The sequence below is a fragment of the Rhinopithecus bieti genome, unplaced genomic scaffold (assembly GCF_001698545.2).
Source record: "Rhinopithecus bieti isolate Rb0 unplaced genomic scaffold, ASM169854v2 scaffold_8783, whole genome shotgun sequence".
In the NCBI taxonomy this organism is placed as follows: Eukaryota; Metazoa; Chordata; class Mammalia; order Primates; family Cercopithecidae; genus Rhinopithecus; species Rhinopithecus bieti.
Genome location: NW_016806197.1, coordinates 2,917,252 through 2,930,765, shown reverse-complemented (window position 1 = coordinate 2,930,765; position 13,514 = coordinate 2,917,252). Strand labels below are relative to the sequence as shown.

Below are 13,514 nucleotides of genomic sequence, written 5' to 3'. Positions count from 1 at the left end.
AAATACAAAAATTAGCTGGGCATGGTGGCACATGCCTATAATCCCAGTGACTTGGGAGGCTGAGGCAGGAGAATCACTTGAACCCTGGAGGTGGCGATTGCGATAAGTGGAGATTATGCCACTGCACTCCAGCCTGGGCAACAAGAGCGAAACTCCATTTCAAAAAAAAAAAAAAGAAAAGAAAGGGTAGAAATTTTATGTCTCCTGGACAGCCCTCGAGAGAGCCTTCCTCCTCTTCTGTTGGAGGAATCTGATGAGTATCTCCCAGTTTTGTAAGTTTATGCTGCAGAGGAGAGAGAAGAATGATGCAGGAGGACAAGGCCATTATTTAAGCTGGTGTTTGACCCAAAGGCCGGGACCCTGGTGATCCCCAAAGATCTTTGGAAAGGACATCCTCAAAGGGCACCTATCAAGTCTCTTTTAACTGTCTTTGGCCCCTCACTCCGTTCTAATTAAGCAGAGGATGGAGAAACTCTCCAGGTGTGTTGTCTGAAGAGTCCCCACTTAGCAACACTAATATCAAGAAACCATGAATTATTAATGGATTGTTGCTACAATTAGCAACACAAACACCAACATCATCTGATGGCATCTGAAACAGAGACAAGACTGTTGAGATGGAGTCCAGAGGAGGGCCCGGGGGTGGATGGAGAATCTTCCTGAAAGAGGGGTTCTGAAGCGAAGCCAGTTGAGGATGAGGCCAGTTGGAGGGGAGAGTGGGTGGAGAGTTGAAGAGGACAGAAATGGCAGTGAATTTGCAGGGGTTCTCAGGGTGGATCACCTATTGAGACACCATTATAGAAAAGGCAATAGAGGGGAAAGAAGGGCGCGGTGGCTCACACCTGTAATCCCAGCACTTTGGGAGGCTGAGGCAGGCAGACTGCTTGAGCCCAGGAATTTGAGATCAGCCTGGGCAACATACAGAGACCCTTTCTCTACAAAAAAATACAAAAAATTAGCTGGGCATGTTGGTGTATGCCTGTACTACCAGCTACTCAGGAGGCTGAAGTGGGAGGATCACCTGAGTCTGGGGAAGACGAGGCTGCAGTGAGCCAAGATTGCACCACTGCACTCCAGACTGGGTCAGAGAGTGAGACCCTATCTTATCAAATTTAGAGAAAACAAAGGAGGGTGCCACCTTAAGGGGGATCAGAGTTGCACCTGCCATGTTTATACAGCCATGCATCACTTCACAATGGAGGTATGTTTTCATCATCGTGCAATGTATTTACACAAACCTAGGTGGCATCGCCTCCTGCACACGTAGGCTATATGGCGTAGCCTATTGCTCCTAGGTTACAAGCCTGCATGGCATGTTACTGTACTGAACACTGTTGGCAGTTGTAACACAATGGTGAGTATTTGTCTGTCTAAACAAATCTGAACATACAAAAGGTACAATAGGCCAGGTGCACTGACTCATGCCTGTCATCCCAACACTTTGGGAAGCTGACAAGGGAGGATTGCTTGAGCCCAGATAAACATCCCTTCAGGTATTTTCTTCTCACAGTCTACAAGATATGCTCAGCCATAAGGCATTCACCTCCATCTCATCCTCTCCCATGCAAGCCCTATATTCAATACTCTTTCAACCTTCTCTCTCTCTTCATAGATGCTACCCCCCAAATCCTGCCACTCTTTTACCTTCATTTTTTCTTTTCTTTTTCTTTTTTTTTTTTTTTGAGACAGAGTTTTGCTCTTTTAGCCCAGGCTGGAATGCAACCTCCGTTTCCTGGATTCAAGCGATTCTCCTGACCCAGCCTTCCAAGTAGCTGGGATTACAGACGCACACCACAACGCCCAGCTAAAGTACTTCAGTAGAGACGGAGTTTCACCATGTTGGCCAGGCTGATTTCAAACTCCTGACCTCAGGTGATCCTCCTGCCTCAGCCTCCCAAAGTGGGAGGACTACAGGCGTGAGCCACCACGCTCAGCCTCAACACCAATTTTAAACCCCAACCAACACTCGTGCTCTGATCTAATTAAAAGTTCTCTCACCATGTTTCACCACCTTACTTCCACTCACATAAAGGGAGCCCCAAATTAGTTTATAAATGGCAGCACATCAAAAAACCCTCCCTCCAAGCAGGATATGCCATCATTAAGGGATAACATAATGATACCCACTCTCTCCACCTAAAAGAGTTGTAGAGTCTGCCCCCTAGCCTTTGGGCACATCCTCCAAACAAACAGAATTAGTTGCTCTAATAAGAGCACTAACCCTAGCAAAAAACACACAAGTTAATTTGTACACTGATTCTAAATATGCCTATAACATCATCCATTCCAATGCCGAAATTTGAAGAGAGCAGGGCTATCTCATGGCCGAGGGAATGCCTATCATTAATGGAAAATAATCCATCATCTAAAGGCAGCTTTACTTCCAGAAAAGGTTGCAGTTATCCATTGCAAAGGACATCAGTCAGATAAAAGCCACATTTCTTTAGGGAACCGTGAGGCTGACTATTGAGCAAAATATGTCTCAACCAATCATCCAATTCCCCAATACCTATTTCCCCTCATACAACATATCCCCTCCTTTTATCCTAAACACCAAATACAGCAGCTAGTTACGCCAGGGGCACAATTGAAACCCCCATACTGGTTCATACAAAACAAATTAGTCCCACCTAACCCTGAAAAAAGAACTCTTTTATGAGACATACACAATCTCTTCCATAGTAGCCATTCCCCTCCACAACATTTCGTAAGTTCTCATATACACATAACCCCAGATATAAAGGAACAGTTAAAAGCCATTTCCCATCAATGCTCTATTTGCCAGAAAGCATCACCCTATTCCAACACTAAACCCCTTCTTTCCCAAACCATCAAGCCAGGAGACACCTTTCAGGACAAGACTGCAAATTAATTTTACCCATATGCCCCAGGAAGAAAGGCTCAGTTTCTTTTAGTTCCAGCTAATACCTTTTCGGGATGGGTGGAGGCTTTTTCTATCCAACAATCCAATTTCTATTGTCGCCTCCAAATTAATAACAGAAATCATCCCCAGGTTCGGGGTGCCTCTTTCTTTCCAATCTGATAATGGCCCTGAATTCATTTATCAAATTACTCAAACAATTGCATAAGCCCTACTAGTGACCTGGAAGCTACACATCCCCTAGCAACCTCAATCTTCAGGAAAGGTTAAAAAAATGAGTAACATTCTAAAAAACACCCTCACCAAGTACTCACTCCAAACACATACAAACTGGGTTACATTTTTACCTTTGGCCCTTCTAAAAATTCAGGCACTCCCACCTAAACCTCCAATGCTCAGCCCCTTTAAACTCACGTCCGAAAGACCACTCATCCCTTTTGTTCCACCTCAGAGTCAAGCCCCGCCTCTACCCACCCCTCTCATTTCCCCTCTTCTACATACCATCTGCCATTTTATTTGGGAATATGCTGACAAACGCCTGCCACAACCCGTAACCGACTCCTCTAATCCCTTCCTACAGCCAGGAGACTGGGTTCTGGTAAAAGATCCCAGTCCTACCCCCATTTCCCCCCCTCACACCTAAATGGAAGGGACGTTACCAGATCATCCTTACCACACCCACAGCAGCAAAACTCCAAGGACTCCCCAACTGGTTTCATTATACTTTTCTCAAGAAAACAGACTTCCCTTCACCACATACCCAAACAACCAAGTCTAAAACCCCTTCAGCCTTTTCTTGTGTCTCCATAGGACCCACTTCCCTTCACCTCACCGGAATCCCGAAGAAAAAGGAAGAGAAATCCACGTAAGTCACTTACGTCTCTTTCTCTCCCAAACTTTTCATCGCTTCCTAACCAACCTCATTACAGCCCTTCAGTGGTACCCTTACAAAATTCCCATTCCACATACTGATCAGCTCCTTACTGTGTTGTGGGACCTATGGCTTCAAGGAACTTTCTGGGACTTTACTCCTACCCAAATAACTTTCTTCTCTTTTTGCTTGTTTCTTTCAATATAAATTCCCTAATCACATCAACCTCACCAATACAACCACTCCTCGCTGCTCTCAAAATAGAACTCTCTGTAAACCTTGCACGATCCCTCTTGCTGCAAGCTAACTGTTCCTTTGCTCCAGAATGCTGAATGTGCTTATCGCTGTCTTCCTCAGCTTACACAGCCCTTCCTACACCCCTTCATGACCTTTTAACAGGAAACATAACCTAATTTATAAACTCCAAAAAGGAGCTTCCTTTTTTAAAAGAGCTGACACCCTGGTCAGCGATTATCCCACTTCCAGGGCCAATCAGGCCAACAAATTATTTCAAACCTATTACAACTCCCTACAACACCTCAAGCCCCAAAGCCCTCCCATTAAAGGGTCCATAACTAAACACACCCCCCTTTTACTACAAGCCTCACTTTGCTTTTCAGCCTCTAAGGAAAATTTTCCTGTAGGGTCCTTAACACCTAACCAATGCAACCGCACTATCATTATTAAAAACCCCTCTGACCATCAAACTAATGAAGTTGACTACCAAGGATCACCAGAAGCAAACGGAGCATTTCTGCAACAAGCTCGTTTTACAGCCTCTCCCTCAACTAATGCCTCCGGCCCAACTTGTGTTGTCCCTGGTGCCCACCTTTTATCATGGTTGTATATCAATGGCGCAACGTCCGACTGCATTATTGTGTAAAAAATAACTCTTCCTATATCTCTACTATAGTGGGTGTCTCCCTGGCCTCCTCCTTGTCCACCTGGAGTAATGAACCACAGGAAAGAAATGGCACACCATCTTTAATTCACTTGTTTTCTTTCCATATCTCCACCTGTATTTATAATGAAGGCTTGTTCTTCTGGTGTGGCACCAACACATGTCTTTGTCTCCCCACCAACTAAACTGGAACCTGTGCCCTAGTTTATCTTTCTCCCTCCACTAAACTAGTTCCTCCTAATCAACCTTTACCCATTCCACCCGTCCAATAGGTTTTAAAAAAGAGGGCCATCCACGTCATTCCTTTGATAGTGGCCTATAAGTGTAACCTCTATACTTGGATTGGGAGCAGGCAGATCGGCCACCTCTGTAGCATACTTTTAAAAACTCTTTCAACAGAACTACAGGGTTTTTTAAAAAATATAGCCCAAAGCCTTATAAAAGCCTAAGACCAACTAGACTCCTTAGCTGGAGTAGTCCTGCCAAATAAATGGGGATTAAATCTTATAACAGCTGAAAAAGGGGGCCTCTGCTTCTCATCGGGTAAGAAACGTTGCTTCTGTCTCAACCAATCAGGCCTAGTAAGAAACACTGCTGAAAACTTTTAAAAGGGCTAAAAGCTAAGGAAGAGCAAAATAACCAAATGAATTATTGGTTTGGAAACAAAATCATAACACAGGCCATCCCATTCCTGGGCTCTCTCCTAATAATATGCCTAGGACTAATGTTCTTACCCTGCCTAATCAACCTTTTTCAAAGATATTTAACTGACAGAATCATGCCTATCTCACAGACTACTACCCAAAAGCATCTACAGACAGCATTACTCCTACAATCCGAGACCAAAAATCTCTCCATGCCCCCCTCAGCAGGAAATAGCCAAAAAAAAAAAAACAAAAAAAAAAAAAAACATGCCACCCTTCGTCCTTTTATAATTATAAGGTCTGGATTGACAGAGCAGGAGCATCACCATCTTGGGCAAACACCACTATTTTAAGTTCCCCTTGATTAAAAGTCAGTCCCAAACATCAGCCTAATGGATAATGTCAACATGACCAGAAATATTCCAACTCTAAGATAAACCTCCCCTCTGACCAGATATTCCAACCCTGAAATAAAACTCTCCTTCACAGAGAAACATTCTGAGCCTGCGATAAGCTCCCCCTCCCTAAACCCTTAAATACCCTTAGTCTGTAAGAGAGAAAGAACACTCCTGACCGAAATCAGCCAGAAGCCCCTCTCAGGTTTATTCCCAGAATAAACCTATCTTTGACTGTTAAGCTGCTTTTCATGTTTCTTTCCTCTTTTTTAACTCTTACAAGAAGAGGGCTTGTGCAAGAAAACCCCTTGTTATATTAATCATCAGATCTTGTGAGATTTACTCACTATCATGAGAACAGCACAGGAAAGACCTGCCCCCGTGATTCAATTACCTCCCACCAGGTCCCTCCCACAATATGTGGGAATTCAAGATGAGATTTGGGTGGGGACATGGCCAAACCATATCAGATGGGGTCTTGCTATGTTGTCCAGGCTCAATGTTTGTTCATCTCCTTTAGGAAGATGAGGGAGTCTCCCCCAACTCCATTACCACCATCAGTTTACCAATTGAAAGGTGGGTTTCTCTTGAAAATGGAGGGATGGACATGAGGAATTTTTGATATGATGTTGATGAAGGGGACTGCATGCAACAGCTGTCACCACACAGGCATGATGTAGTTCAGTCTATTACTAACAACAAAAACAATCAGATGACAAGTAAGTCTAACAGCTCTCCTCCCATTCCATTTCAAGTTTCCTCTCAAAGTGTTTTCTAAGTAACTCATCAATAAGCGAGTACTTACAGACAGTGGCACAGGTGGGACCCACTTGGTACTCAGTGCCTGACACAGAAGCCAGAGCTTTGGCTGCACGCCTTGCCACCTTGTCCTGGGAAGGGGGAACGTGGAGTGAGAAAAAATGGATCCTGAAGCTTGACCTTCCTCAGCTGCTCTGCTCTGGGATGGTTTGGAAGATTCTCGGCCCCTCTCCTGATTTCCTTTCTGGTCCCTTCTTTCCCCTTCACCCAGTGCCAAGGCCCAACTGTAAGCTGAGGGAGGTGGCATGGTTCCTTCAACTCCTTCTCCCACCACACCCCCAGTTCTTGACTCCCAGTTTGGGGGAGGAGATGAGGAGGGAAGTGGAAGCCTGTGCGTTATGTACTCAGATTGGAAGAGATGGGGGGTCTGGAGCTACTCACTGACCCACTAGGAATCTAGTAAAGGCACCATCTTCACCTATCCTGAGAAGGGGGGCATCACTCATACATGAGGGAAGACCAAGTATGTTCAAGAGAAAGCTCTCAAAGAGTTGGGTGTTGCAGAGTAGAGGAGGAGAAGGACCACCATAGGTGGATGATCCCTGTGTAGAGTGCCTGCCCGAGAGGCCAGGTGGGAGTAGGGGAGCAGAATCAAGCCCACACTTTGCCATGAGCCTGGGAGGGGCTGGATCTGCCCGAGGTTTAAGGGCTGGCTGTGGCCCTGGGCAGCCACCTGCAGTCACCCTCCAGATGTCAGGCCTGCTCCTGATGGCCCACGTTCTGGACAAGACACAGAGCATCCCAGGCCATGGCCTTCACCCTCCTTAAACTCTTCCTTCACTAGAGTGAGGAGCTCTCCCCGTTGCTCACCCGGGTGCCACCCACAGTCCTTGGTAAGCAGCGAGTCCACAACACATGGCAGTCAGAAAAACAAGGGAGAAGGAAAGGCGGGGCAGGCATGGTTCAGGGAACTGATAGCAGACACAGAAATAAAGAGCACTGTCTTCCTGTCCCCAGCAGATGATAGCGTATCCCAAAGGGCAGGGAGAGAAGACTGGGCCTTCAATGAAACATGCCCAGGCTCCTGGACTCTCCCTATAAAGCTGCAGAGCTACCACCTTAGCTGCGCCAGGAGGGTCAGGCAGGCCCCAGGCTGGGTGGGAGGCAGCTGTGACTCACCAGCTCCTTGGCATCTGGGGCCTTTTTGGCTGAGTATCCATATGGATACATCAGCAGCTGCGAGTAGCTGTGCAGGTCGATGAAGCACTTGAAATTCCCATGTTTTTGGATGAAATCTACCACCGACTTCACCTCCACCTCTGAATTGGCATGGGGTCCATGGTACACTTCGGAGCAAGGGTTGTCACTGGCTCCCTTTCCTGTTGGGGATAGCCCAAGAAGAAACATTAACTCATAATCCAGGAACACAGAAATGCAAGACATTCCACCTAGAGAGGGGCCGAAGGTATTGGGAATGGGCAGGCCACGGTGAGACGGCCCAGAGCACCTAGTCCACGGTGGGTGTGGACTGCAGAGAAGGCATGGAAGAGGGAGGGTTGGGTGTTGGGTCTGCTACAGCTGAGGAGAAAAACTGTTGGAGTTGACCTTGCCTTGTACCAACAGCAGTTGTCATAAATAATTAATAGCACCCTTGAGAATAAGTTGTAATTAATAAGTAGTCTAGATAATTAATATGAACACCAATAAATAATGAAAATGACTCCATTTATTCTGGTGTCAACTTATTCTCTTGGTTCAGATCTTAAAGGCCAAGTGTGCCAGAAATAATCGATTGTTGTGGCTAAAATCTCTTGATTATTTGACAGGCTTTTAGAAACACTGCCTTCTGTATTACTTCATAATGTGGTTCCCTTGGGTTTCTAGGGTGTGTGCACACGTGCGTGTGTGTGTGTGTGTGTGTGTGAGTGTGACTGAAACCACCCCAGTGGTGGGAATATCTGACTTAACTTTGAAACTCTGAGTTCCCACATTTGTATCAGTTCCTTTCCCACAATCATTATTTTCCCCCACTGGTTTGTGTGGTATTTCTACACAAGTAAAAGAAGTACATTAAAAACAAACCATCAGAGCCGGGCACAGTGCCTCATGCCTATAATCCCAGCAATTTGGGAGGCTGTGGTGGAAGGATCACTTAAGCCCAGGAGTTCAAGACCAGCCTGGGCAACATGGCAAAACCCCACCTTCACAAAAAAATACGAAAATTAGCTGGGCATTGTGGCATGTGCCTATAGTCCCAGCTACTCGGTAGGCTGAGGTGGGAGGATCGTTTAAACCCAGGATGTCGAGGCTGCAGTAAGCCGTGATCATGCCCCTGTACTCCAGCCTGGATGACAGAGCATGACCCTGTCTCAACAAAACAAAACAACCAACCAACCCCATCAGCATAGCCATGGAGCAGTGAAAGGGAACTGCCTGGATTTGGAATTGGAAGGTGAGTTTGGATCAGAACTCTGATCACCCATGTCACCTTGAGATCGTCTCTGAGCTTCCACTGTCTCATTTCAGATCATAAAATTCACTCGCTAGGTGAGAAGAATAAATATGATAAATATGGGAAGGTACTTGGTACACAGTCGGCACTTTTGTGGAGGGTGGTTTTTAAATCGCTGGCACTCAGAGCCCAGGTCTCCTAATTCTCTTTCCCTTTCCACGACAGCCAGCTGCTAAGGTTCATGTCTACACACCTAAGGGTACCGGAGTGGAATTTTCACAGCATGGTCTTGCCTATTGGGGTGACAGTGCTAATTCGTCTCTTCTGGGTTGCTGCCAGGAGTCCTTCCACCCGCTCAGAACTTGCCCAGGCAGGGCTGGTAGGGTCAGGGATAAGGAAGGTTCCCTGTTTTGTATGTCTTAGAAGAGGGCGTTTTCAAAATATTAGTGTAGATGACAATCTGAATGTAAGATGGTCTGTCCCACCATTCTCTCAGGAGGACAGACATTACTATCATTCCCTTTCAAAATTACAAAAATACGTTTTAAAAAACAACAAACAGGCTGGGTGCGATGGCTCATGCCTGTAATCCCAGCACTTTGGGAGGCTGAGACGGGCAGATGACCTGAGTTCAGGAGTTCAAGACCAACCTGGTCAAAATGGCAAAACCCTGTCTCTACTAAAAATACAAAAATTAGCTGGGCATGGTGGCATGCACCTGCAGTCCCAGCTACTCAGGAGACTGAGGCAGGAGAATCATTTGAACCCGGTAGACGGAGGATGCAGTGAGAGTGAGCCAAGATCCTGCCACTGCACTCTAGTCGATGGAGCAAGACTCCGTCTCAAAAAAAAAAAAGTCTGGGCTCGGTGGCTCATGGCTGTAATCCCAGCACTTTGGAAGGCTGAGGCAGGTGGATCATGAGGTCAGGAGATCAAAACTGGCCAACATGGTGAAATCCCATCTCTACTAAAAAAAAAAAATGCAAAACATAGCCAGGCGTGGTGGCGTGTGCCTGTAGTCCCAGCTACTCAGGAGGCTAAGGCAGGAGAATCACTTGAACCCAGGAGGTGGAGGTTGCAGTGAGCCGAGATTACGCCACTGCACTCCAGACTGGGCAACAGAGCGAGACTCCGTCTCAAAACAACAACAGCAACAAACAAAACACTAAGTCAGAGCCTAAGGAGTGCTCCTCAGTTTCTCAGTGATGCAGCAACGGAACCAGAGTGGAAATGGGCTCTGTCCCGGCCAGCTCAGAGCACTGGTAGACCAGGCGAGCCCAGGGACAGCAGGATTTGAGAACTGTCTCCCCAACACCTACCTGCAAAACTAGCGTTCCAGTTTCTATTTGGGTCAGCACCAATGCAGGAGCTTCCAGGATTTAGGGACCGCGTCTTCCTCCATAATCGGTTCTGAAAAAGCCAGGAGGAGACAAACAACCCGAGGCAGATTAGAGCACTGAAGAGGGCTCAGGTGGAGACGACACGCAGGCAGGGCAGGCTGCTCGCAGTTCTGCCGTGAGGGTCCTGGGGCTCCGGTGCTCATTGAGCAGTCGTCTCTCCTCCCGCAGAGAGAGGAGTATTTCCCCTTCTGGCTCTAAGAGAAGGACTTCTTCCAAATGTACTGATGAGACCTTCATGTGCTAGAACCAGTCAGAAACTACCTGAAACCACTGAATCATTTTTGGCTTTGGCAGAAGTGGGACAAATGGACACTACATGCCTCCATGATAACAGATGTAACTGGAAGCGCACAGCCCATTTCTTGCTTGCCTAAAAAATTCCCCTGAATCCAGTCAGGCTCTAGACCTGGCAATCTGTGAATAGGAAATACCACAGATAAGGGAACAAACTAAATGGCATAACAAAGAAGCCATCAGCCAAATTCAGAATGTGAGACACTGTACAGGGCAAATTACTTGGCTTCTCCCCTAAATGAGTGAGACTTTTAAAAGGTGGGTGCTGTTGTAGAATGAAAGAGACTGCAGAGACACAGCACCATGTGCATGCACAGACCTTGTTGGGTCCTCACTTGAACAAACTGACTCTTAAAAACACATTTTTTTTTTTGGAGACGGAGTCTCGCTCTGTCGCCCAGGCTGGAGTGCAGTGGCTGCAATCTCGGCTCACTGCAAGCTCCGCCTCCCGGGTTCACACCATTCTCCTGCCTCAGCCTCCCGAGTAGCTGGGACTACAAGCACCCACCACCACGCCCAGCTAATTGTTTTGTATTTTTAATAGAGACGGGGTTTCACCGTGTTAGCCAGGATGGTCTTGATCTCCTGACCTCATGATCCGCCCACCTCGGCCTCCCAAAGTGCTGGGATTACAGGCGTGAGCCACCGTGCCCGGCCTCGACCTCCATTTTTAAGATAACTGGGGGTGGTGTTAGATGATATTAAAGAACTTCCATTATTCCTTTAAAGGTGATAGTAGCGCCACGGGGTTTTTTAAGGTTTTTTTTTGTTTTTTGTTTTTTGTTTTCTATCATCAGTTAGAGATGCATACTAAACTAGTTTAGGGTGAAATAACATAATGTGCTGAATTTGTTTTAAACACGTCAGGAAAAAAAAATGTGTGGGAGGGTAAGAGATGAAAAGAAGATTAGTAAAATGTTGGTCATTGTTAAGACCCATGATAGGGAGTTCATTAGACTATTTTCTCTAAGAAAAAATATCCCCTGGTGATTCTCAGCTCTGAGGATGACTAGAAGATGAAATCCCAAGGAAGCTCATAAGGTGCACATTTGTGGTAATTCTCTCCAAGGTCAGACAATTAGTGGCAAAGCAAGGAATTCAACAGTCTCCAAGCCCAGCCCATTTGGGAATACTCACTTGAGTTTGAGTATACACATATCCATCAGGATTGGCCACAGGCAACAAGAAAATATCCATTTTTTCCAAGATGGAGGTGATAGCTGGATCCCTCTGGTAATCAGATACAATCTAAGCAGAGACAATATGCTTGTCAGCTATCCCATAGCAGGATGGGTCATTAGGACTGAACCATGTATCTTCTAAAGATGCCCGGCATCCAGCTAGAATGGATGCTCCTAGAACAGCATCTAACCTCAAAAGCCTCCCTGCCACCCTCAAAGCCTTTGCTCTCTGCAAAGCCCTCTGAGCCCTTCAAATCCTGGAGAGACACAGCTGCTTGGGGACATGGCTGCTAATGACATCCACTGCAGTGAGTCCTGGGGTACATGCTTTATTCCTTCCTTCCAGGGGGAGGGAGTCACACATCGTAATAGTTTTTAGGAGTTTGAACCTCCAATGAAGAGGGAGGGAAGATGTGTCCTCCACATGCAACCCTCCTCCTCTCCCAGCAGCCTTTCTTTCTTTTTTTCTTTTTTAAGACAGGGTCTCGCTCTGTTGCCCAGGCTGGAGTGCAGTAGCATGATCTCGGCTCACCACAACCTCCACCTCCTGGGTTCAAGGGATTCTCCTGCCTCAGCCTCTTGAGTAGCTGCCCTCCCAGCAGCCTTTCTAGGAGATGGAGATGGTGTGAGGTCCCCAAGGGCCTATGGGGCCTCCTCTGGGTGTTGCTCCACTCCCTTTCTGTGGGGTGGACTGCGCTCAGAGGCTCAGGCCCACCTCTGCTGCATATCAGCTTGCGCACCAGCAGGAACGCAATCATTTGGCTGCAATGAGCTGACCAAGGGGCTTTGACCATTTGCTTCTCCAATCTGAAAAGGCCCCCCAGCCGACTGAGTCTTAGCAGAGCACCCTCCCATCTCGTGCCCCAGGCCCAGCTGCATGGCATGCTTCAGGGGCACCCCGGGCCCATCAGCATTCTTGGCTAATACCAGGCGACATGACCTTCCTTGCTGTCCAGATTGCAGTGGCCTGGGAGATCCACTCTCGGGAATGGATGCCTGCATTCAGCCAAATGGCCGGCCGCCGCGCGCCTTTCCCAGTGCTGAACTGCAGAAGGGAGAAAAGGCTCAAAAATGACCGCCTGCCCACATCTCTGCTCACTTCTCCTCTCTCCAGCTCTCTCCCATCCATTTAATTCATTTAAGATAATTCAGAGACCAAATGTTCCTAAGGGCACCATCTATTTATCGAGCTTATCCGTGACCAGGAAGCTTAATTGGTTGGCTGCGGAGCCAAGCTGCAGCTCCAGGCAGCCTGAACCTCTCCAGCATTCCGAGTAAATGGGAGGGGGAAACAATCGTTACTGTGTTTTATGATGCTGGTGCCATTAGAGATAATGTTATGTCTCTTGAAAGACCTCAAATGGTATCCCAACAGCGAGAGACACAAGGGTACACAAACCAGGCTGTTTCGGTCGATAAGATAAATGAATTTGGTTTTAAACTAAGAAGAAGCGGGGCTCGCTATAGCTCTTTGTAAATGGCAGTCATGAATCCTGGCTCCTGCCTTTGCCATAGTGTTGGGCCCCCTTGGGTCAGAGCTTGGTGCTAATGAAGCCAGGGTCTCCATCAGATTGGCAAAATATTTAAATGTAATTATCCAGCTCTGTGGCAGGTCTCCTCTCCCACTGGTAATTTGCTTAGTGCCATAAGCCTGAGTTCTTTGGGACTTACATGAAGCTGAGGGTTTGGCAAATTCTTAGCACCATCAGTGTTCCATGGGTTATATGCCCAAATTC

At 46.9% G+C, this 13,514-nt stretch overlaps 1 protein-coding gene across 1 annotated transcript in view; it reads right to left on the bottom strand.

Moving 5' to 3' along the window:
* The window catches only part of CPA4 (carboxypeptidase A4), a 30,183-nt gene that overhangs the window by 4,695 nt on the left and 11,974 nt on the right, over positions 1-13,514 (bottom strand). Inside the window, exons 6-10 of the mRNA XM_017875065.1 lie at positions 12,719-12,823; positions 11,735-11,845; positions 10,223-10,313; positions 7,631-7,830; positions 6,498-6,582 (exon numbers count right to left, since the gene is read on the bottom strand). Of these exons, the coding sequence (XP_017730554.1) occupies positions 6,498-6,582; positions 7,631-7,830; positions 10,223-10,313; positions 11,735-11,845; positions 12,719-12,823 (592 nt within the window). The remainder of the gene's footprint in view (positions 1-6,497; positions 6,583-7,630; positions 7,831-10,222; positions 10,314-11,734; positions 11,846-12,718; positions 12,824-13,514) is intronic.